The 24358-nt window shown below is 38.3% G+C and overlaps 1 protein-coding gene across 1 annotated transcript; it reads left to right on the top strand.

Annotated features, from left to right (window-relative positions):
* Positions 1–3166: 3166 nt before the first annotated feature.
* On the top strand, positions 3167–20402 carry LOC115444580 (myrosinase 1; the record flags this gene model as incomplete). Its single annotated transcript, XM_030170407.2, is given in 9 exon segments — positions 3167–3212; positions 4906–5012; positions 5115–5429; positions 5597–5857; positions 6198–6286; positions 14165–14312; positions 14598–14755; positions 16072–16221; positions 19908–20402. Coding segments are annotated over 9 exon segments (1467 nt in total). The 3' UTR covers positions 20118–20402.
* Positions 20403–24358: the final 3956 nt, after the last annotated feature.

The raw sequence follows: 24358 nt of genomic DNA, 5'->3' as shown, positions 1-24358 counted from the left end.
CACAGCTGCTTGGTGGCAGATCAGACACCCAGGCGGACTCTCACATATGAGAGATCTACCTTCAGGAAACATAGTAGGTACTTATGCGGTCTGCACAGAAATACGGAAAAATATATCAGCTAGCCTTAACTGACTTAGCTTAAATTTCGTTCTGCAAACTGCATATTTCTCAAAGAAAGTCGAGTGCTTTGACTCGTCTCAGAATTTCATTGCACACGATAAATTTCATTACTATCAATATTATCAGTATGTCGTATCTTTTGAAATTTTAAAAAATATCATGAGAACATTATCTGTCAATGCAAAGAGGTTTTACATCTTAAACTCTTAATCAAATAAGATAAAACCCTTTTAAAGCGGCGACCAACAGTTAAGTAATCCGGTAAACTCAACAAACTTACATAGCCTCCAATTACTGAATCATTAAACATTGGTCACAAATTACATGAAATATTAGGTACTTACGCAATTTAAAACTTATCTACTCACAATAAAATTTATAGTCGGTCTGCACGTTGTCTGCCGAAGTAAAGATTTAATTAAGTATATACAAAATGTCCAGTAAATAATTGATTATACGTAAGTGGCCGATTCACCTCATTACCTAAAACTAATTTTGTTACTAATATGGTTCTACCATATTCGTATTTTCCCGCCATAAAGATGATGTTCCATTAGTCTCATATTTTCATACGTCCCGTATAATATATACCATATCCAACTTAATACATAAGAACTCATTGCAAATTATAGCAACACAATCAATGATTCCCCTTTACATATTAGACGAACTTAACTACATTCTTCATAGTTTCGAATGTAAATTGAAGGCAACTATAGATTGCATTAACGTGTGAAAGAAATGGCCATTGTATCCAAATTTGACTGCGCCGGCGGTGTAGATGTATCACTAGGATTACCGCCCTGACGTCTTGGATTCAATCCTTGCGTCAGGCAAAAATACTTAAGTATAATAAGTTTTCTGCACAATATCAGTGAGATTAAATTTAGTACCTAATATAATTTATAACGATCCGTAATAGGTTGAACTGAATAATGATTTCTTATGTTTACGAAGAAACAATGAAACCAACAAAACAAATATTAGATATTAAAATAAAACTATTTTTGGATTTTATCGCGATTATTTATATTATTATGATTTTCTCTCGACATTTCGGATTTTTTGTTGCCTTCGTGATAACAAAGAACTAAATACTATAATAGCCCGAAACGAATGCCAATTAGTTTCGCCTCTATCGACGCTTTTTAGTATAAAAGATGTGAATCTGTGTGCTTAATCCACTAACAAAATTCAAACTCCTGCACAAAAATAGACAAGCAAAATGCGTACGGCTTATTCATTGCTATTAGATTTCGGCAGGCGTTTGAATGATAAATTAGGTAAGCGCTAACATATTTAACTATCTTGATACCAACGAATAAGATAAGCTATTATCGGTCATAATGGAGCAATGTACTAAATATTAGCACATGACTTTACTTAATCTTAACATAACACTGGTGGTATATTTTATATCCGTTCAGATAGGGACCACCGTACACAAGGTGTTAAAACCCGCCATAGTGGCCCACGTAAGTGTGTCGTGTTCCAGGATCAGCCTGTAATCCGGTTCCAACAGGCCGGCATAATTGTGTCGACTGTCGAGGTACTATCTCTCATATGTCGACTTTTGATTAGACCCCACTCCACTTACCATCAGATGCAGTGGCGTCATTTGTCGTGCTGTAGGTATTTAAAAAAAATTCATGTAAATATTTTCAGCCCAAAATCGGATTGGTTAACTGTAAATATCAGATTACTCTTAATTACTTATTATCCTTCGAGATTCGAACTCGCAATCGGCGAAGAAACCAATATCTCTCCTATTCGGCATAATAATTAAACCACATATTCGGTACTTAGTAAAAAGATAATTTCCATTAAATGCACTTTCATACATGAGTAAAATCAGCCACAGAAGTAGCTGAATAAATTAAAATTTTCAAAATGGAATTAAACTTTTGTGTCTATATTAACAATTGATTTTTATAAACAAAATAAACTTATGTTTTACTTTATTTTAGATTTTAAAAAATCGAGTGAAAGTACATTTGGACACATTTTGAAGTTTTTAGTCCAGCTACTTTCGCAGACTGTACATCATTACGGCTTTAATACATTCGTATGTGAAATTTCAAATATTTTTTTTATAAATCGCACGCCATCTTGAATTTTAAACTCAATTAAGACGTAAATCATGGAAGTAACTTTTATGACCTCGCGCGGATCTATCATAAAGATGGACCAATCAGAACAAAGTATTTTTGACATACTTATAAATAAGTTATTTTTATTTGTTCTTTTACGGAATCCGATTGAGCATTGAGATTGAGATCGTTTATTGAAAACGGCTGTTAGCTGAAGACTTTTTAGATCGCCATTCTAACCAACAAATTGTTGAATTCGGGGACCTTTTTTAACTCCGCCAGCTAAGACCGCCACAGAACTACACCCTACTTTTTGAACCTGCCGCAAATTCTTTTAGAATAGATACTCTAAGCGGCGATAGCCTAGTTGGGTGTGAAATGGACTGCTGACACGAATGTCTGCAGGGTCAATTTCCAAAGGCTTTTCTAAAAATTATGTGTGTACTAGCTTTTGTTACTTTCTTTACCCGCGTTAAGGAGTTTTTCGGGATAAAAATCCTGCTATGTATTTTCCTGGGATAGAAAGTAGCGTATAACCTTCCCAGGGTCTGAAACTATCTCCATACCAATTTTCATAAAAATTCGTTCAGTAGATTTGAGAAAACCGACAACATACAAACAGACAGAAAAGAGAACTTTGATTTATAATATGTTCAGATGCTTTGTGAATAACTGCTTGATTTAACAGTGAAGGAAAACAATGTGAGGAAACCTGTATACCTAAGAAGTTCTCTATAGGAATTTTGAGGGTGTGTGAAGTCTACCAATTCGCACCAGTCCAGCTTGGTGGACTAAGGCCTAAACCTTCACCGTATTAGGGGGTCTATGCTCAGCAATGGTACAGTATGATACAGGGTTGATATTATTATAGATATTAGATTCTTTATCTAAAAAGATAAGAAAATACAATTCACAGATTACATTGTTTTGCTTTTATACGCTAAGAAATACTCTCATCATTCAGTGATCGAGATGTTTTCTACAAAACTGGTACTGTTTAGGTAAGTGTTCATTCCTTAATAGTTTTAAAATAAGCTTACAATTTACCCCTGGTGTAGTTGTATTGCGAACGTATAAACGCTCTCAAGCCCCCGCGCACCGAAAGACGCTCTCGGCATCAACGGCAGCATGAGACTACTGCCGTCCATCCCGGAGGTCAACTGAGGTGTGCAAAGAAGCACAAAACGACGACCCGCCTATTACGACAGGCAGAGAATACCGTTGTGGAATTCTCCAAAGCCCCCATTCCACAGGGCGGATGCCCGGTGAGTATCTGTGCCAACCGAAAGGTTGCCGCGCCGTAGCGTCTGTCCAGCCAAGACAGGCCACACTACCGCGACGATACGGAGTCCCGCTATCGGGGCCTCCAGCCTGAGACATCACCCCTCCACGACAGCTCGCCGTATGGAGGCACTCATTGCCTCCACCTCCTTCGGGGCTGGACGCTGCCCGCAACTGATATCTTCTTCCCGCCAATGAAAGGCATCAAACGGAGATTTGGCGTTTAAATCCTAGGACAGTAATCCGGCCATATTTTCTTTCTACCTGCCCCTATACTATATGATGTTGACGCAATACTTTTTTCCCTCTATAGGAGAGAGACTTTCCCACACACCCACCACTACAATACCTGTACGCCAGGATCAGCAGCGGTGATCCCTGTTCTAGATAATGCTAGTACTGATCATGTAGTTGATAACTGACTTTTTGGTCAGTATCAGACCGGCATACAATTTCTTGACATGACGATAGATTCGGTCCTATCACGTCATGGAAACACATTGCGATTAGTTGCCTTAGTTACACCTCCACTTAACCTTTCTGAGATAAAAACTTCATGCGTTTTGTTGTCACAAGGCGGGTGGAACCACGATCAAAAGCCAGTTCCATGATATCCATAAATATAATTTTATCTGTTGTTTAGCACTATCGGGGAAAAAGATTATCACAAGTGGACCCGAATATATAAGATCCTTGTATATTGACAACTTAAATCGCCCATTCATGGATGGTCGTTATCTTGATCTGTAAATACAACTGATACATTTATTTATTTATTTAGGACAGCCAGTTGTTGTTACAATGTTGCTTACACTAAATAAAAGAGAAACAATATTATAAAATATAAGAGTAACACCTTCTTAAGGCAGTCACACCATGCACTATTTGTGATAAAAAAAGAACAATTTGCAAAATGATACACATACACTTTAATCGCAATTAAAACAAAAGACACACACAAGCAATACTAAGTATTTAAAGAGTTGAGATTCAAAACAAATGTATAAATTCTAAATCTAAAACTAAAATTAAATATTTTCACAAACTTAACTTGAAATGAACTGTGTAAAAAAAGGGAAAGAATACAATTTTAAGAATATAAAATAAAACAAAAACAAAATATGGTTAATATGGAGCATTATTAAGACTGATTCCGATATGATACGTTAAAATGTTATATTATCTAACTACAAAATCTGATACGCTATCAGTATTTTGGGTCCAAATTTCATGATCGTAACTTTTAGCTCTAAGGGGGAAAGGTTTATGTTTGATCCAGATAAAGTTATGACTAAATAATTGGCTCAGAAAAGGTAAATTTAGCGGTTGCTAATAATCAAAACGCTCGCAAAAAATAATATGTTGAAAAGCCTTTTCCCAAATAAATTGTTTATAAAATGTAATTTTTTCCAGTTTCTTGGTAGCAGCAGTAGCATGCGAGGAGCTGGACTTCCCCCCGGGATTCCAGTTTGGAGCTGCTTCAGCAGCATACCAGGTGGAAGGCGGCTGGAATGCTAGTGGTAAATATAAATTCCAAGATTCTTTTAAAATATTTAATCCTGTAGTTTATAATTCCGATCTTTAAATTTAATCTGAGTGTTAATTCGTTTTTTTTTATTTAGATAAAGCCGAGAACATTTGGGACAGGTTTGTACACGACAAGCCCCATTTCATAGCTGACCTGGCGAATGGAGACGTGGCTTGTGACTCCTACCACCTCTGGAGGCGCGACATCGAGATGGCTGCTGAGCTTGGCCTGCACTTCTACCGCTTCTCCATTGCCTGGAGTCGACTGCTGCCGAACGGTTTCGCCGACAAAATTAGTGAGGACGGACTCAACTACTACAACAACGTGATCGACGGACTCCTTGAGAAGGGCATTCAGCCGATGGTGACGCTGTACCACTGGGATCTGCCGCAAAGTCTACAGGATTTAGGTAAGTTTCCCTCTTCTTAATTAGCACAGACAAACTTTATCACGGAATAATCCTCTAGCATGTGATAAGATAATCAACGCATATTTCAGATTCTTAAAGTCGCGAATTTTTATGCTCGGCTCCATTAATCTAAAAAAAACTCCTAACAAGCTAACCAATAATTCCAGGCGGGTGGACTAATCCCCTCATTGTGGACTGGTTCGGAGACTACGCACGCGTGGTCTTCTCCCACTTCGCAGACAGGGTCAAGATCTGGATCACCATCAATGAACCCTTATCGTTTTGTGATGGCACTTATAGTTATGGCACCAACGCACCAGGAATATATGACCCTGAAGTCGGCACTTATCTGTGCAATAAAAATGTGTTGTTGGCCCACGCGAAGGCTTATAGGATTTATGACAAGGAGTTCAGAGAGATGTACCAAGGTTAGTATTATTTTCTAGAGCCTTTTTTATGAAGGAAGAGGGAAAAGACAGTAGTCCTTAAGAGAAATCATGCTATGTGAATACCAATAAAGCTATCAGAATGATTAATTACATCATACTGCTTTCTTTGAAAATAAAAAAAGGTAATTTGAGAAAAAACACTATAGAAAGCATCTCTGACCTTCACATATAAAAATAGGAGTTGAAAGAAACGTGTTTTCTGAGAGTAAATGACTGAAAAATTAAACAAATACCAACTCCCATGCTTATTTATAAAGATAAGTTTTAGATTTTGCTTTTTAAATTTCGCTTCGTCAAACCCTTAATTCTTGTACTCCAGGTGAATTGACACTGGCTAATCATCTGATGTGGTACGAACCATTCACCCCTGAAGATGAGGAGTTGGCGGAGACAGCGAGGCAGTACATGGTAAATTAGAATAATAATATATTAACTATGGCAAAGAGTCCATACAACCCGATTCCTGCCGGCTTTCCTTTTCGTAATTTATGTAAAACTAGCTGACCCGACAGATATTGTCGCGTCTTAACTATAAATTTGCAGCGCACATTCTGTTTATCGCTAACAATTATTTCAAACAATTGACAGTTATATAAAATTAATATTTTAGTTAACTTTTCTTAAACTTTATAATTTTCCGCGCAATTTTTTGTTATTTTTATTTTATAAGAACCTTCTCCTGACAATAACAAACACAACAAAGAAAATAGTGAAATCGGTCCAGCCGTTCACGCGTGATAGCGTGACCAAGGGAAATAGGGATTCATTTTTATATATATATAGATTTTACTATCATAAGAATGATTTGCACGAAACGATTAACCGCCCTTCGCCATCGATTTATATACAAAGCAGTCGTCGGCAATTCCATCGAATTCAATATCACATAAGCCGCAACATAGCAGTGGCATACTTAGAACAAGCCAAACCCATATCTATACTATTATATAAACTAAAAAGTTAGTTTGTTTGAATGCGCTAATCTCAGGTACTACCGGCTCGAATTGAAAAATTATTTTAGTGGTGGATAGCCTATTTATTGAGAATGGTTATAAGTAATATATCACCACGCTATGACTAATGGGGATGGAGCAGAATGCGGCGGTTGGGAGCCTGCCCGCAGATAGTTAGATGGGAGACAATTGAAAACTCAGGGTAATTACGTGGTACGGGCTTTATTTTTACACCTCCGCGTTACACTCGGTACTGGTTGCTGGTGTTATGCAACATGAGTCACTGGCCTGGGGAACTCCGATTCAGGCGAACGGCACGTAGATGCTACACGTGGCTGGCTCCGGCGGTAGCTTGCTAGGTAGTTGGAAGGCCACGTGGGTGAGCAGGGTGTGTACGTGGTCAGGTGTCAGCTCCCGCGACGCTGGTGGTGTGCACGTGGTCGGCTCCGGCGGCAGCTCGCGGGCAGTCGGTCGGGGTCAGTACACCCGACGATGATGGTGCGCAGCTGGACGTGGTCGGGAGGCAGCTCTCCCGTCCGTCAGCCGTAGCAACGGCACCGTGATCCGCACCGTAGAAGTGCACCGTTAAAACACGCCGTGGAAGGAAAAGAAGAACCTGGAATCAGAATCCACCAGGTCGGAATGCAAGCTAGGCTTACATTCCGCGCCAGCGACTCGTGACAGCTCACAAGCCCTGATGCCCAGAATACATAGTTAGCGGTTAGTAAATTGGCACACTCACCCTAGCAGGAACAACGATGTGTCTGACAATATGTAGTGCCACGGCCAAAGATAATAGTTGAAAAAGGGGGGAAGTCGCGTTGCACGCCTATTTATGCAGGCGCCATTCGGACGTACGTGAGTGCAATGACAATTCAAAGCCATGATGATGCTGATTGGTAGTTCTAATTGCGAGTTAATCATTCACATTATAACCACAGACTATTAGAAAGACATTAGTAACGTTAACAGAGTATATATGTAAGTATAATTGGTAACGTTACAAGTAATGCGAGCTTCCGTTACTTACGCTGTGTAAACAGTTAAAGCTATGCAATAATAATGTATGACGGAACTTTCCTCACATTTTTTTTTTAAATATATTATAGACCAAAGACCTGTCTGCCTGATTGAACGCGATACACTCAAAAACTACCCAACGGATTTCGATAAAATTTGGAATGGAAATAGTTTAAGACCCTGGAAAGAACATTGACTACTTTTCTTTCCCAGGCAAATATATAGCGTGACATTTATAACAGAAAACTTTAGCCCGGAAAACTTTATAACGCAGAGGGAGCCGCGGGCAAAAGCTGATTATATTCTACGACTGTTAAAAATGACAGCGGTGTCGTAGTTGCATTGTGGTACGACTGCAGAGCTGAGGTCTTGGGTTTAATCTCCGGGTCGGGCGGTGATATTGGGTATTTCTACTCAGTATCAGCCCGGAGTCTGGAATTTGTACCCGGTATGGCGATAAACCTACCTCCTATCACATTATGGGACGGAAAACACACAGCGAAAAATTCATCAGTTCCGCCTCTGTTTACCCTTTCGGGAATAAAAGGCGTGTATGTGTGTGTGTGTGTGTGTGTGTTTTTTTCTTATTGCTTTGAATGACGAGACGAGCTTGCCGCTCACCTGATGGTAGGCCATACAACCGCCCATAAACACAAGAAACATCATCCAACGCCTTGAATTACAAAGTATTGTTTGGTATTCCGCTGCGATCGCCATCCTGAGACGTGAGATGTTAAGTCTGATTATGTCCAGTAGTTACACTGGCTACAATTTTCTTCAAACCGGAACACAACAGTGACTACACACGGCAACTTTGCGGCAGAAATAGACATTGCGGTGGTACCTACCCAGGCGGACTCTCACATATGAGAAACCTACCACCAGTAAGTTTAGAGTGTATAAAGTTCTATTATTTTTTGGATTATAGTGAATTTTGTAATCGTTTTTTGTCGTTAAAATTTTATTTGTTATACAGCCTAATCGTAACTTCCACTTGTATTTCCCTCAATGTGAGGCGTAAAAATTTTTTCGCAAACCAGTTACTAAAGCGATTTGGCTTAACTTTACGACTGGTCGAATTCCTGACGCCAACTCGCCACATGAGATTTGAACGCAATACCACATGGTCCGAATACCATATACTTATACCAAGAAGATAACAGGTTAATAATAACCTCAATTTACTAGGTCGGTCGCTACTCCCACGCCGTGTACTCAAAAGAGGGAGGCTGGCCGCCAGCGGTGGAAAAAATTATTGCTGAGGAGAGCAAGAGTAAGGGTTACTCCAAGTCGACCCTGCCAGCGTTTACTGACGAGGAAATTGAGTTCATTAGAGGTGAGATCCTGGCGCGTTTGCTGGTGGCGGGATGTTTGTATCCTTTTCTGTTTACATTTGATTTAATACCCGCCATAATGATAGCAAGTGTAGCGTTCCAGGACTAACCTATAAACCACTAGTTTATAGTCTTACCTCTTTTTTTAGGGTTCCGTACCTCGATAGTAAAAAACAGAATCCTTATAGGATCACTTTTTTGTCCGTTCGTCCGTCCGTCTGTCAAGACCCTTTTTCTCAGGAACGCGTGGAGTGGGCTGTTCTTGCACAAATCAAATCAATTTGCAGGTACATTTGACTACTACGCAGTGAACCACTACACGAGTCGACTAACGCGTTTGGCGGAAGAGGGCGAGGTACGTGACATGACCCAAGGTTTGCCGGAGATCAACGTGAAATACGAAGTACAACCTGATTGGAAGCGTGCACATTCCTCGTGGTTGTTTGTGAGTTTTGACCTAAAGATAGACAATGTTCAGAAAGCAAAGTAGCCACGGGAGTACATGTAGAATCTGTCAAGCCTGGACAATGGATTTAAAGTGTTCAGGTTTTAATAGAATTTATTCAGCCGTTTTAAGATCGTCCTATTTTGTCATTTAATAGGGTATTTGACTTATTTTTAATCGCTGATAGAATCCGTTGAAAATATGTCATCTGTAATCAATGACGTTTTACAACTAGACGCGTCATAGACTAACAAAATTGCACATAAAAACAGCGCACTATTTACAGCCCTAGCAGCTCGCATTGATACGGCCCGAGCGTCGATCGCCGTGGCCATGTAGTTTATTGGTCTCTGGTCGCCATGAGCGTCGAATAAAATGCATTTATTAATTAAAAATAAGTTAAATAGTGTATACTTATTACTAACATATGAAACGAAAAGTTTTTCATTCACAGTTGGAATTTAATTTATACATCGTCTAAAACACAGGAAAGCATTTTATTTATAAAAATACAAAAGTTAGTAAGCCGACTAGTAATTAAGATAATTGCTAGTCGCGGTCTTGCCAATATTGAGCTCGGATAACGTTTCTATGTAATAAAAACATCTTAGTCTGTAATTATGTCAAACTTCCTGATTGATTGAATCAAAGAGAATTCTCTTTAATCATAAATTTTAGTAACAGTCGGTCCAAGAGCGAAATTCTTTATCATAATTGACAACATTAAATTTTTTCAATGTACTCAAATGTTTATATTTTATAAAACTAGATCTGAAATTATGAGACCCATGTTTTTTCTTTTTTCAAAAGTCACATATTTTCATTCATGATTTTCACTTTGAATTTTGTTTTATTCTAATACGACGTAAACACCGAATGACATCATATATACGGCTCAAGACGTAATGACCTTTGCTTTGCAGTAAAAAAGAAGTGAAGTGACAGTTTTTTTTGTTTTTGTCTCTTTCTTTGAAAGTTACAGTTGTGACTGCTTGTCATTGTTCTAAGGTTGTGACATACCAGACATACCTATCGTTATATTGACATTTGACATTGAGAAATTACGGTGTTTTAGTTTTTTTAAATAATTAGTAAGGTGGTCCAAGGAACTACTTCATTCAACCGTATGTATGACGTAAACAAGAATTTTTCGCTTTTTAATTTTTTTCTTCGAAATGAAGTATTAAAAACTATTAAAAATACATAATCGAACTCAGAGTAGAAAAATTAAGAAACTATATTTCGGATTTTAGGCACGTTGTATACGTTTAGAAATTATCAATTGGCCGTAATTAATAGTAATTAATATGAATTTCCAGGTTTATCCCGAAGGTCTGCGTAACCAAATACTGTGGCTGAGGGAGCGGTATGGTGACATGAAGTTCATCGTCACAGAGAACGGATACTCCAGCTCTACCGGGTCGCAAGACACGGAGAGAATAGAGTATTACAAAGAATATTTAAAACAGGTATTGATTTACAATTTTTAACAGAACTAAAGTACCGTCAAAACATCACATCGTAGGTACTTGAGACCGAAATGTTTACATTAAGGTATGAAAAATTTAAATATTAATTATTGGTATTTATATGTTCGAAACTTATATATTTTTATTCTATGACTTCGGTTCGAGTAACTAAGTGTAAAGTGCTATTTTCTGGGAAATGAATAAGTGGTTTCATTCAGTAACGCAATGTTTAAAATTGCCCAATATATTCATTTTATTAATTTGTTATAGCATAAATTGGGATATAATCAAATGGCTCAAATGGCTTGACCTAAGTTCGACGATCTCTGTCACTTGGTTTTCTGTGAGACATTGGCAGTGGGGAGTCCAACCAGTAAATTCATGCCATATATATGTTGTATATTATTCATTACGGTTATATATGTTGTATATTATTCGACATTTAGTGTCGAATACAGGTAGGTAGAACCTTTAATAATTACATCTAATACTGAAGTCGTAATTTGAACTTTATTATAATGTATGTACCCATATTAAAATTTTGTTTAGGAATATAACACCGTTTACAGAACGAAAATCCATAATTATTATACTGTTTATGCCACATATTGTTAATAAAGATAAGAACCGCGCGTTTTTACGCGCCGACGCACAAGGTCCAAAATAATAATAATAATATCAGCCCTGTATTATATACTTGCCCACTGCTGAGCACGGGCCTCCTCTACTACTGAGAGGGATTAGGCCTTAGTCCACCACGCTGGCCTAGTGCGGATTGGTAGACTTCACACACCTTCGAAATTCCTGTAGAGAACTTCTCAGATGTGCAGGTTTCCTCACGATGTTTTCCTTCACCGTTAAAGCGAACGATAAATTCACTACGAATACACACATGATTTTTTAGAAAAGTCAGAGGTGTGTGCCTTAGGATTTGAACCTGCGGACATTCGTCTTGGCAGTCCGTCCCACACCCAACTAGGCTATCGCCGCTTATATAAAATTTATGTAAAATTTTACAATTATTAGAACGATTTGCACGCAACGGTTATTTGCACTTTTTAGTACCTATAAGTTGTGTCGTGTTACCTTTGGAAAAACTTCGCCCTTCGCCATTGATTTACATACAAAACAATCGTCGGTAATTCAATCAAATTCAATATCACATAACCCCTAACATAACAGTGGTATACTTAGAACAAGCCAAACCCATATCTATACTATTATATAAAACTAAAAAGTTTGTTTGTTTGAACGCGCTAATCTCAAGAACTACCGGCTCGAATTGAAAAATTCTTTTAGTGTTGGATAGCATATTTATTGAGAATGGTTATAAGCTATATATAATCACGCTATGACCAATCGGAACGGAGCAGTAATGAAAAATGTTGCAAAAACGGGAAAATTTATTACTTTTGCGAGCTTCCGTTACGTGCGCTGCGTAAACGGTTAAAGTTATGCAACAATTATGTATGACGGAATTTTTCCTCTCAAAACAGAAATTAAAAAATATATTAGAGAACAAAGACCCCAGCGATAAACTCAACAACTACCCAACGGATTTCTATAAAATTTGGTATGGAGATAGTTAGAGACTGGAAAGAACATAGGCTACTTTCTATCCTGGGAAAATATATAGCGATATTTTTATCACACAATCTATATTGTAATATAAAACCGAAGAATTTTTTAATTTGGACGCGCTAATCTCAGAAATTATTTCAAATTGAAAAAAATAAATTTTACTGTTTAAAAACTCATTTATCGGGGAAGGATATAGGGTGAATATCATCACGCTACGACCAGTAGGAGCGGAGCTTCAATAAAAAAATTTGCAAAAACGGGAAATTGATTCCTCTTGAAAGCTTCCGTTGTGGGCGCTGAATCAGCGTTTAAAGTTACGAAAGATTTATATGTATTACAAAATTGTTCCCCTTAAAAGTTCTAAGAAATATATTATAAAACAAAGTCTCCCGCTGCATTTGTATGCCTGTCTGTCGCGTTAAAGTTAAAAACTACCCAACGGATTTGGATGAAATTTGGTATGGAAGTAGTTTGAGACCCTGGAAAGAACATTGACTACTTTTCTATCCCAGGCAAATATATAGCGTGACATTTATAACAGAAAACTTTAGCCCGGAAAACTTTATCACGCGGAGGGAGCCGCGGGCAAAAACTGGTTATATTATACGACTGTTAAAAATGACAGCGGTGTCGTAGTTGCATTACGGTACGACTGCAGAGCTGAGGTCTCGGGTTCGATCTCCGGGTCGGGCGGTGATATTGGGTATTTCTACTCAGTATCAGCCCGGAGACTGGAATTTGTACCCGGTATGGCGATAAACCTACCTCCTATCACATTATGGGACGGAAAACACACAGCGGAAAATTCATCAGTTCCGCCTCTGTCTACCCTTTCGGGAATAAAAGGCGTGTATGTGTGTGTGTGTGTGTGTTTTTTTCTTATTGCTTTGAATGACGAGACGAGCTTGCCGTTCGCCTGATGGTAAGCCATACGACCGCCCATAAACACTAGAAACATCATCCAAGGCCTTGAATTACAAAGTATTGTTTGGTATTCCATTGCGCTCGCCATCCTGAGACGTGAGATGTTAAGTCTGATTATGTCCAGTAGTTACACTGGCTACAATTTTCTTCAAACCGGAACACAACAGTGACTACACACGGCAACTTTGCGGCAGAAATAGACATTGCGGTGGTACCTACCCAGGCGGACTCTCACATATGAGAAACCTACCACCAGTAAGTTTAGGGTGTATAAAGTTCTATTATTTTTTGGATTATAGTGAATTTTGTAATCGTTTTTTTTTCGTTAAAATTTTATTTGTTATACAGCCTAATCGTAACTTCCACTTGTATTTCCCTCAATGTGAGGCGTAAAAATTTTTTCGCAAACCAGTTACTAAAGCGATTTGGCTTAACTTTACGACTGGTCGAATTCCTGACGCCAACTCGCCACATGAGATTTGAACGCAATACCACATGGTCCGAATACCATATACTTATACCAAGAAGATAACAGGTTAATAATAACCTCAATTTACTAGGTCGGTCGCTACTCCCACGCCGTGTACTCAAAAGAGGGAGGCTGGCCGCCAGTGGTGGAAAAAATTATTGCTGAGGAGAGCAAGACTAAGGGTTACTCCAAGTCGACCCTGCCAGCGTTTACTGACGAGGAAATTGAGTTCATTAGAGGTGAGATCCTGGTGCGTTTGCTGGTGGCGGGATGTTTGTATCCTTTTCTGTTTACATTTGATTTAATACCCGCCATAATGATAGTAAGTGTAGCGTTCCAGGACTAACCTATAAACTACTAGTTTATAGTCTTACCTCTTTTTTTAGGGTTCCGTACCTCGATAGTAAAAAACAGAATCCTTATAGGATCACTTTTTTGTCCGTCCGTCCGTCCGTCTGTCAAGACCCTTTTTCTCAGGAACGCGTGGAGTGGGCTGTTCTTGCACAAATCAAATCAATTTGCAGGTACATTTGACTACTACGCAGTGAACCACTACACGAGTCGACTAACGCGTTTGGCGGAAGAGGGCGAGGTACGTGACATGACCCAAGGTTTGCCGGAGATCAACGTGACATACGAAGTACAACCTGATTGGAAGCGTGCACATTCCTCGTGGTTGTTTGTGAGTTTTGACCTAAAGATAGACAATGTTCAGAAAGCAAAGTAGCCACGGGAGTACATGTAGAATCTGTCAAGCCTGGACAATGGATTTAAAGTGTTCAGGTTTTAATAGAATTTATTCAGCCGTTTTAAGATCGTCCTATTTTGTCATTTAATAGGGTATTTGACTTATTTTTAATCGCTGATAGAATCCGTTGAAAATATGTCATCTGTAATCAATGACGTTTTACAACTAGACGCGTCATAGACTAACAAAATTGCACATAAAAACAGCGCACTATTTACAGCCCTAGCAGCTCGCATTGATACGGCCCGAGCGTCGATCGCCGTGGCCATGTAGTTTATTGGTCTCTGGTCGCCATGAGCGTCGAATAAAATGCATTTATTAATTAAAAATAAGTTAAATAGTGTATACTTATTACTAACATATGAAACGAAAAGTTTTTCATTCACAGTTGGAATATAATTTATACATCGTCTAAAAACACAGGAAAGCATTTTATTTATAAAAATACAAAATGTTAGTAAGCCGACTAGTAATTAAGATAATTGCTAGTCGCGGTCTTGCCAATATTGAGCTCGGACAACGTTTCTATGTAATAAAAACATCTTAGTCTGTAATTATGTCAAACTTCCTGATTGATTGAATCAAAGAGAATTCTCTTTAATCATAAATTTTAGTAACAGTCGGTCCAAGAGCGAAATTCTTTATCATAATTGACAACATTAAATTTTTTCAATGTAAATGTTTATATTTTATAAAACTAGATCTGAAATTATGAGACCCATGTTTTTTCTTTTTTCAAAACTCACATATTTTCATTCATGATTTTCACTTTGAATTTTGTTTTATTCTAATACGACGTAAACACCGAATGACATCATATATACGGCTCAAGACGTAATGACCTTTGCTTTGCAGTAAAAAAGAAGTGAAGTGACAGTTTTTTTGTTTTTGTCTCTTTCTTTGAAAGTTACAGTTGTGACTGCTTGTCATTGTTCTGAGGTTGTGACATACCAGACATACCTATCGTTATATTGACATTTGACATTGAGAAATTACGGTGTTTTAGTTTTTTTAAATAATTAGTAAGGTGGTCCAAGGAACTACTTCATTCAACCGTATGTATGACGTCAACAAGAATTTTTCTCTTTTTAATTTTTTTCTTCGAAATGAAGTATTAAAAACTATTAAAAATACATAATCGAACTCAGAGTAGAAAAATTAAGAAACTATATTTCGGATTTTAGGCACGTTGTATACGTTTAGAAATTGTCAATTGGCCGTAATTAATAGTAATTAATATGAATTTCCAGGTTTATCCCGAAGGTCTGCGTAACCAAATACTGTGGCTGAGGGAGCGGTATGGTGACATGAAGTTCATCGTCACAGAGAACGGATACTCCAGCTCTACCGGGTCGCAAGACACGGAGAGAATAGAGTATTACAAAGAATATTTAAAACAGGTATTGATTTACAATTTTTAACAGAACTAAAGTACCGTCAAAACATCACATCGTAGGTACTTGAGACCGAAATGTTTACATTAAGGTATGAAAAATTTAAATATTAATTATTGGTATTTATTTGTTCGAAACTTATATATTTTTATTCTATGACTTCGGTTCGAGTAACTAAGTGTAAAGTGCTATTTTCTGGGAAATGAATAAGTGGTTTCATTCAGTAACGCAATGTTTAAAATTACCCTATATATTCATTTTATTAATTTGTTATAGCATAAATTGGGATATAATCAAATGGCTCAAATGGCTTGACCTAAGTTCGACGATCTCTGTCACTTGGTTTTCTGTGAGACATTGGCAGTGGGGAGTCCAACCAGTAAATTCATGCCATATATATGTTGTATATTATTCATTACGGTTATATATGTTGTATATTATTCGACATTTAGTGTCGAATACAGGTAGGTAGAACCTTTAATAATTACATCTAATACTGAAGTCGTAATTTGAACTTTATTATAATGTATGTACCCATATTAAAAATTTGTTTAGAAATATAACACCGTTTACAGAACGAAAATCCATAATTATTACACTGTTTATGCCACATATTGTTAATAAAGATAAGAACCGCGCGTTTTTACGCGCCGACGCACAAGGTCCAAGGACTGCTGTCAAAACTGACAGTTCCGATTTTCCGATAATGGACGGAACCGGGATGTGTTTTTTTTCCAAATGATTCCACTCAAGGGTTTATTTATTTTCGACTTTGGGGAGTACACAGCAACACATCATAGTTTATCTATAATTATTAGTGGCCGAGGGTGAGTGGTTTCCGCTTATGGATCCGTCCGTCCTCTACACCCGACGGTTGTATGGATATATGGGGATTTGTTAATTACAGTAATACATTTCTTGTGTTTAATGTGGTGCTGTGTTTGGTTCTATATTGAGGAGGGGTGAACAAGGTCTGCTATTTGATACGTTGCCTACTCACCCCCAACTGGGATGGGTTAATGCCACTACTACAAGAGGTGAATTTTTATATATAAAAACACTCACGCACCAGGGCCGTAGCTAGAGGGGACATTGTGGGGCAATCCCCTACCTCAAAATACTAATGCCCTACCTTAATAATCAACTAATACGAGGTACAGGATGTAACGAAACTCCCTTAAATATCGAATGAGGTCATTCCACCCACTAATACAAACAACTTTTACTATGAAACCAGCTTCGAAATCCCTAAAAAAATCAGCTCTCATACAAATTATTCATACCTACTCGATCAAAGTATATAGAGCAGCGGGATTTTTATTTCACGATTTAGAAGTTGGTCACATAGTAAAAGTTGTTCGTATTGATGGGTGGAATAACTCCCTTTCGGGATTTAAGGGATTTTGTTACATTCTGTATATTACCCTAACAATTACATAAGTAATAACCTAACTCATTCATGTTCACAAATCAAGAAAGCCAAAAATCGATTAACCAGATCAGATCTAATACAATTTTTAATACCGCCCTAGCTGTAACCACAGCTGCCCTACCTTAAATTCAAGTCTAGCTACGACCCTGTCACGCAGACGCCATATTTGCATTCTCTCTGTAGTCGGTCCTTCATGACTGAGGATCGTGGTCATCACTGGATGTATCGCATTTAGAGCGGATTATTTGTCTCCACCGGTTTCTGTTCATTACATCTCCAACTAGTTTATGGAACTTGGTGGCAGACGAGTCTTTAATCTGGTCTATGCATCGGGTTGGTGCTCGACCTCGAGAACGCGTGCCTTCGGTATTGCCAACGATGACATTTCTCCAGATTTTTGTCGTCTTTCCGTATAACATGTCCGAAGTATGCAAGGATGCGTGTCTTCACTTTCGAGTCGTTTGTGCGTTTGGCGGTCCACGGTATTCTCAGCATTTACCTCCAGCACCACATATCAAACACATCGATTCTCTCTCTTTCTCGAGCTATAATTGTCCACGTTCCTAATCCGTAAAGGAATATAGGGAATATGAGTGCTCTAATTAGGCGCATTTTGGTGTTAATGGTAATTCCTCTTTTCGCCCATATGCTTTTAAGTCGAGCCATAGTGTCTTTGGCCATGCCGGTTCTTCTTTTTATTTCGGGAACGCAGCTACCATCACTGCAAATTTGGGACCCAAGATAGATGTAGTGGTCAACCATTTAGATACCGGGATTGACATTACCCGTATCTGACAGTTTCCCCTCTCGATCGACGACCATGATCTTCGTTTTTGCCCTTTTGATTGAGAGTCCGATTTTCTCACTCTCTCTCAAGCTTCTGAAACAGCTTTCGCATGTCGTCCTTGAGGTAGTCAACAAGACAGTGACATCGGCGTAACGGGGATCTGATATACGTTTCCCACCTACATGAAATCCCCTATCCTAGTATTCTAGGGTTTGTCTGATTCCCCATATATGTTAAAAAGAACTGGGGAAAGGATACATCCCTGGCGAACTCCTTTTTTGGTTTTGAAAGTCTGAGACAATTTTATCCCTATCTTTACTGAACAACGGTTGGTGGCGTAAAGCTGCTGGATCAGCCCAACCAAGTGACAAGGTACTCCCATTTCGATCAAGATGGTCCACAAATTGTCCCATTGCACACAATCAAAGGCTTTGGAGTAATCTATAAAGCACAATATTACGGGTCTATCAAATTCCCTACTCTTTTCTATAATTTGGCGCACATTGAGGATTTGCTCCCGTGTGCCCTTCCCTTTTATAAATCCGGCCTGCTCTTCGTGTATCTGGCGAGAAAAATTATTTTGAAGCCTCTTGTTAAGGATGTACAGCAGTATTTTGCTGGCATATGAGATTAGTGCAATCGTTCTGTAATTACTACATTCCTTCATGTAGCCTTTTTGTGTAAAATAATGAACACCGACCCTGTCCAATGTTCTGGGTATTTCTCAGTCTGCCAAATGGCGTTGCAAATTCCCGTAATGACAGTGACTCCTTTGCATCCGAGACTTTTGAGTAGTTCAGCCGAGAAGCCGTCCCTGCCTGGTGTCTTTCTACGCTTAAGAGCATCAAGAGCCTTCTCAACTTCAGCTCGCAGTATATTCAGCTCTTCCGATGACCATTCGACGTGCTGTATTGGAGGGTCATTTGCGTCATATAAGTCTGCATAATAAAGTTTCCACCTGTCTAGTACTTGTTCAACATGTGTTAGTAGTAGTCCAAACGTTCTCAATGACACAAGTTTTTACTTTCCGAGTTCCGGTGAAGTCTTTGACTTTGCGAAATAGATCTCTCATTTCGTTATTCTTTGCATGTTCCTCAAATTCACAGCAGATGTTGTTGATGTGAGTATTGTAATCATTACGACATCTCCGTTGAACCTCACTACTCAACTGTGGGTAATGATCTCGCTTTTCTTTTGTGCTTAAACGTCCTTCTTTAACTTGCCTTCTCTTTGAGATTACTGTTGCAGTTTCTGTCGTAATGTAATCTTTCATAGGTATTATTGGTAGTCGATTTTCGGATTATTATTAATCATTAAACAACAAAAAGAAAAATAAGAAAAATACAACTGGGATTTTTTTGGTGATAATGTTTTTTATAAATGTATGATTTTTGGCACAATGTCAAAATTACCCTGTATAGATTCTTAGCACATGTTAAACATATTAGAAATACCTATCTATCTTCTTTCTAGATCCTTCTGGGCATCAAGGAAGACGGACTCAACATCGCTGGATACACCGCGTGGACTCTCATGGACAACTTCGAATGGGGGGACGGGTACAACTCGAGGTTCGGCCTCTACCAAGTGGACTTCACGTCTCCAGAACGAACTAGGACTCCTAAAGCATCCGCCGAGTTTTACAAGAAACTAATACAACGACATTCTTTGAACGTAGATTAACTGATGAGCGTCTGCTCAGGGTACGCCGGGTAGGTAAGGATGTCCTTACCCGTGATTTTAATGGCCGATTTAGTTATAGCAAAGCCGGAAAATAAAAAACCTGCTTTGCGACCGCCACTGTTGCTTTATCGTCTTAAAGTTAACGTATTCAATGCAAGAATATCGTTCCATGTTGTGATGTATTGATATTAAAGATCAGTACAGCCCAACGGTAACGCAACACTGCCGGGCCGTTAGCGGCGCTAGGCGGACGTCTCCGGTGTGCTGTGCTGAACTTACTGTTTACTTTGTTGTTTTATTCCACTACCAACACACAAAGAACACAAAGTGGAGGACATCACGATATCAAATATTCAGGTCTACTGTCCCTTGTAGCTGTGAAAAAACAAATTTCTAAGGCAACGCAATCAAAAGATATTGCCGTTTAAGCCCCAAATTTCTGCAAATTTTCTAAACTCGCAACAGAATCAAAACCTAAAGGGTACTTTCAGTCGACCTAGAATCCTGAAATTGGGCATGAAGCAATGTTTTATATGCACATATAGAGTGGTGACGACATAACGACATTAAATGAAAACACGAACCCCACTAGTTGATCAAAACACTCTAAAATTATCAAAAAAGTTATTTTGAATATTACAAAAATAAAATTTTTCAAACAAACTAAATGCGAAAATAATCTAAATTAAACACACCAGCCTTTATAATATTGTTTACTAACCTTATTTGACCTGTAGGCACTGCACGTAAGAGGCGTACGTACGTACTTATTTGGCGGTCCCTTTTGAGCATAAAGTTTCATTCATGAACGTAATCTAAAAAATGGTGGTCATGGTCACTAGGTTCACATTTCATGTACTTAAACATTTAATCAAAACTCATACATACGCGTACGAACTACGAAGGAAATGCCGAGAAGGCGTCGGCCGCCGCGCTGCGCCCGCACATCAGCGTCAGCTGATGTTCGTCTTACAACTTACATTATGATATTTTTTTAATAATATTGAATTTTTTTTTACTTGATGGTTTAGTTTATCTATCCATACGTAACGCTGTATAGAAATTTAAGAAAATTCGAGTAAAATAGTAATCATTCGATCGCGCTGTCTTCATTTTCGGTAGCGCTTCCCTTACACCTGGTATTTTTGCCTACACTTACCTACATGTTTAGATAAAAATGTCGAATTCACAACGTAGCTATCTTGCCAGTTTAAAAATCAGGTGGTGCGCCTCGGCAATCATTCTTTGCTAATAATAAATAATAATGTTATCGTTATGGTGATTAGGTCTTAATACAACCTGCAATACAATACAATATTGTTGTATTATTTATGAGTAGCGAGCCGCACATTGTATTTAGGTAGTTGTTTTACGCATGTAGGCAAATTAAATTGTTTTGAGGTGAATGACCTAATGAACTTGCGTGGCTAAATCGTAATGTATGCACATCATGTTCTAAAATTGTTGTTAATTCCAGCGGCTAAACCGTTGATTATAATTTGATAATTTTTGGTATACGTCATACTAACGTGATACGCAGTATGTGGTTTCATTTAACGTCGCTATGCCGTCACCAACCTGTATCTGTGTGTATTTATTTATCTTAGTCATGTAAAGCTTACAGTCTGACATAAGAGATTAAGAGCTACAATATGTGGCAGCGCCAACCGGTTTTTACCGATACGTTAGTACAATATATTTTTGTCATAAGTGTTTTTTTTTTTATTTGTTTTTTTATTGCTTTGAATGACGAGACGAACTTGCCGTTCGTCTGATGGTAAGCCATACGACCGCCCATAAACAGTAGAAACGCCATCCAACACTTTGAATTACAAAGTATTGTTTGATATTCCACTGCGCTCGCCATCCTGAGACATGAGATGTTAAGTCTCATTATGTCCAGTAGTTACACTGGCTACAATGACAGAAATAAACATTGCAGTGATACCTACCCAGGCGGACTCTCACATATGAGAGACCTACCACCAGCAGTATATAAATGCAATTCAGGAAAACAGAGTAAAGAAAATAAGACTGAGAACAATCCTTGTTTCATACTTGCAACACTATCATAGAAAATCTAATCTATACTATTATATAAAGCTGAAGAGTTTGTTTGTTTGTTTGTTTGTTTGTTTGTTTGTTTGTTTGTTTGTTTGTTTGAACGCGCTAATCTCAGGAACTACCGGTCCAAACTGAAAAATTCTTTTTGCGTTGGATAGCCCTATGTTCGTGGAGTGCTATAGGCTATATATCATCACGCTATACCCAATGGGAGCGGAGCAGTAATAGCTAATCTCAGGAACTATCGGTTCAAATTGAAAAATTCTTTTTGTGTTGGATAGCCCTTTGGTCGTGGAGTGCTATAGGCTATATATCATCACGCTATACTCAATGGGAGCGGAGCAGTAATAGCTAATCTCAGGAACTACCGGTTCAAATTGAAAAATTCTTTTTGTGTTGGATAGCCCTTTGGTCGTGGAGTGCTATAGGCTATATATCATCACGCTATACCCAATGGGAGCGGGGCAGTAATAGCTAATCTCAGGAACTACCGGTTCAAATTGAAAAATTCTTTTTGTGTTGGATAGCCCTTTGGTCGTGGAGTGCTATAGGCTATATATCATCACGCTATGACCAATAGGAGCGGAGCAGTAATGGCTAAACTCAGGAACTACCAGTTTGAACTGAAAAAAATCGTTTTGTGTTGGATAGCCCTTTATTTGTGGAGTACTATAGGCTGTATATCATCACGCTATGACCAATAGGAGCGGAGCAGAAATGAAACATGTTGCAAAAACGGGGACAATTTATTAGTTTGGAGAGCTTCCGTTGCGTGCGCTGCGCAAACGGTTAGAGTTATGCAACAATGATGTATGACGGGATTGTTCCTCTTAAAAAGTTCTAAAAAATATATTATAAAACAAAGACCTCCACTGCATCTGTCTGCCTGAACGTGTTAAACTCAAAAACTACCCAACGTATTAAGATGAAATTTGGTATGGAGACAGTTTGAGACCCTGGGAAGAACAAAGGCTCCCGGGAAACTACTACTTTTATAACGGAAAACTTTAGCCTGAAAAACTTTATAACGCGGGCGGAGCCGCGGGCAAAAGCTAGTATAATAATATAACACATATCTTTTACTTATAACACCACGCAATAGTTCTGGACAATTGATGCTCTCTAAGTATACTAATAAAATATAATATATGAGTAATATTTCTACGAATAAATAACGGTGTAACATTCAGCTTGTTAAACTCACAATTTTTTTTAATAAACAGTAATAATGGTAATCTGAGTAGTGACCATAAGTTTTGAATTTGCAAAAATATTTTGACTTTGATTATTCTTATAATTTTGAAATGTACCATGATGATGATAACAAATTAATGTATGTTTACAGTACTAACACCAAAACACTTACATTCTCATTAACAAAAATGTCAAACATAAAATTTAACAAATATAAACTCTATAAAACAAAGGATATCATTATTTCTTAACTAAATATGCGTGCATAGCGTTGAGTAGTGCGACGGCGCGGGCGGCAGGCGCCGTAGCACCGCGGCGCGTGCGCACTCCTCGTGGCGCCGCGAACATCCTTCTGCACCGACGCGGACCATCCGCGCTCTCCGCCCCGACCAGAAATCGAGCCGGAATGCAAGCTAGACCCACTTGTTCTAACGTGGTCGGGTTGTCCATCTTGTTTATAAGGAGATGGTAGTAGTGGACTAAAAGTAACAGCTTCCGCCTATACTCCAGCGTGGTTAGCCCCACCATCCCCGTTATAAACATAGATGGGTACTGATATGAATAATACTCATACAATCACTTGTACAAGTATCGAGCGATTTTTTTTTAATTCGTTCGATTTCTAAAATATACTCGTATTTATTTTGGTATGGATCTCAGACCAATGCATTATATTCGATTCTACTGTGCACATACGCTTTGTATAGCGTTAAAGCAACTCTACAGCTATCAAACGTGGAACATTCCCTTATTACAAACCCGAGAATTTTACTGGCATTTTCGCAGGTCCAATCTTGAGTCCAGTAACAGTCCTAAATCTTTTATTTTATCTACCCGTTCTATCCTATTATCATTGATAGTATAGTTAAACGTAAGTGGTCGGCGCACGCGTGAAAATGTAATTACTTTACATTTTGATTCATTGAAATGTAGGAGATTTGTCTCACTCCATGCGACAATAGCATTTATGTCATTTTGAATGG

The sequence above is a fragment of the Manduca sexta genome, unplaced genomic scaffold (assembly GCF_014839805.1).
Source record: "Manduca sexta isolate Smith_Timp_Sample1 unplaced genomic scaffold, JHU_Msex_v1.0 HiC_scaffold_60, whole genome shotgun sequence".
Classification (NCBI taxonomy): domain Eukaryota; kingdom Metazoa; phylum Arthropoda; class Insecta; order Lepidoptera; family Sphingidae; genus Manduca; species Manduca sexta.
The sequence above is the reverse complement of the archived record's forward strand: the minus strand, read 5'-3'. Positions and strand labels throughout refer to the sequence as shown.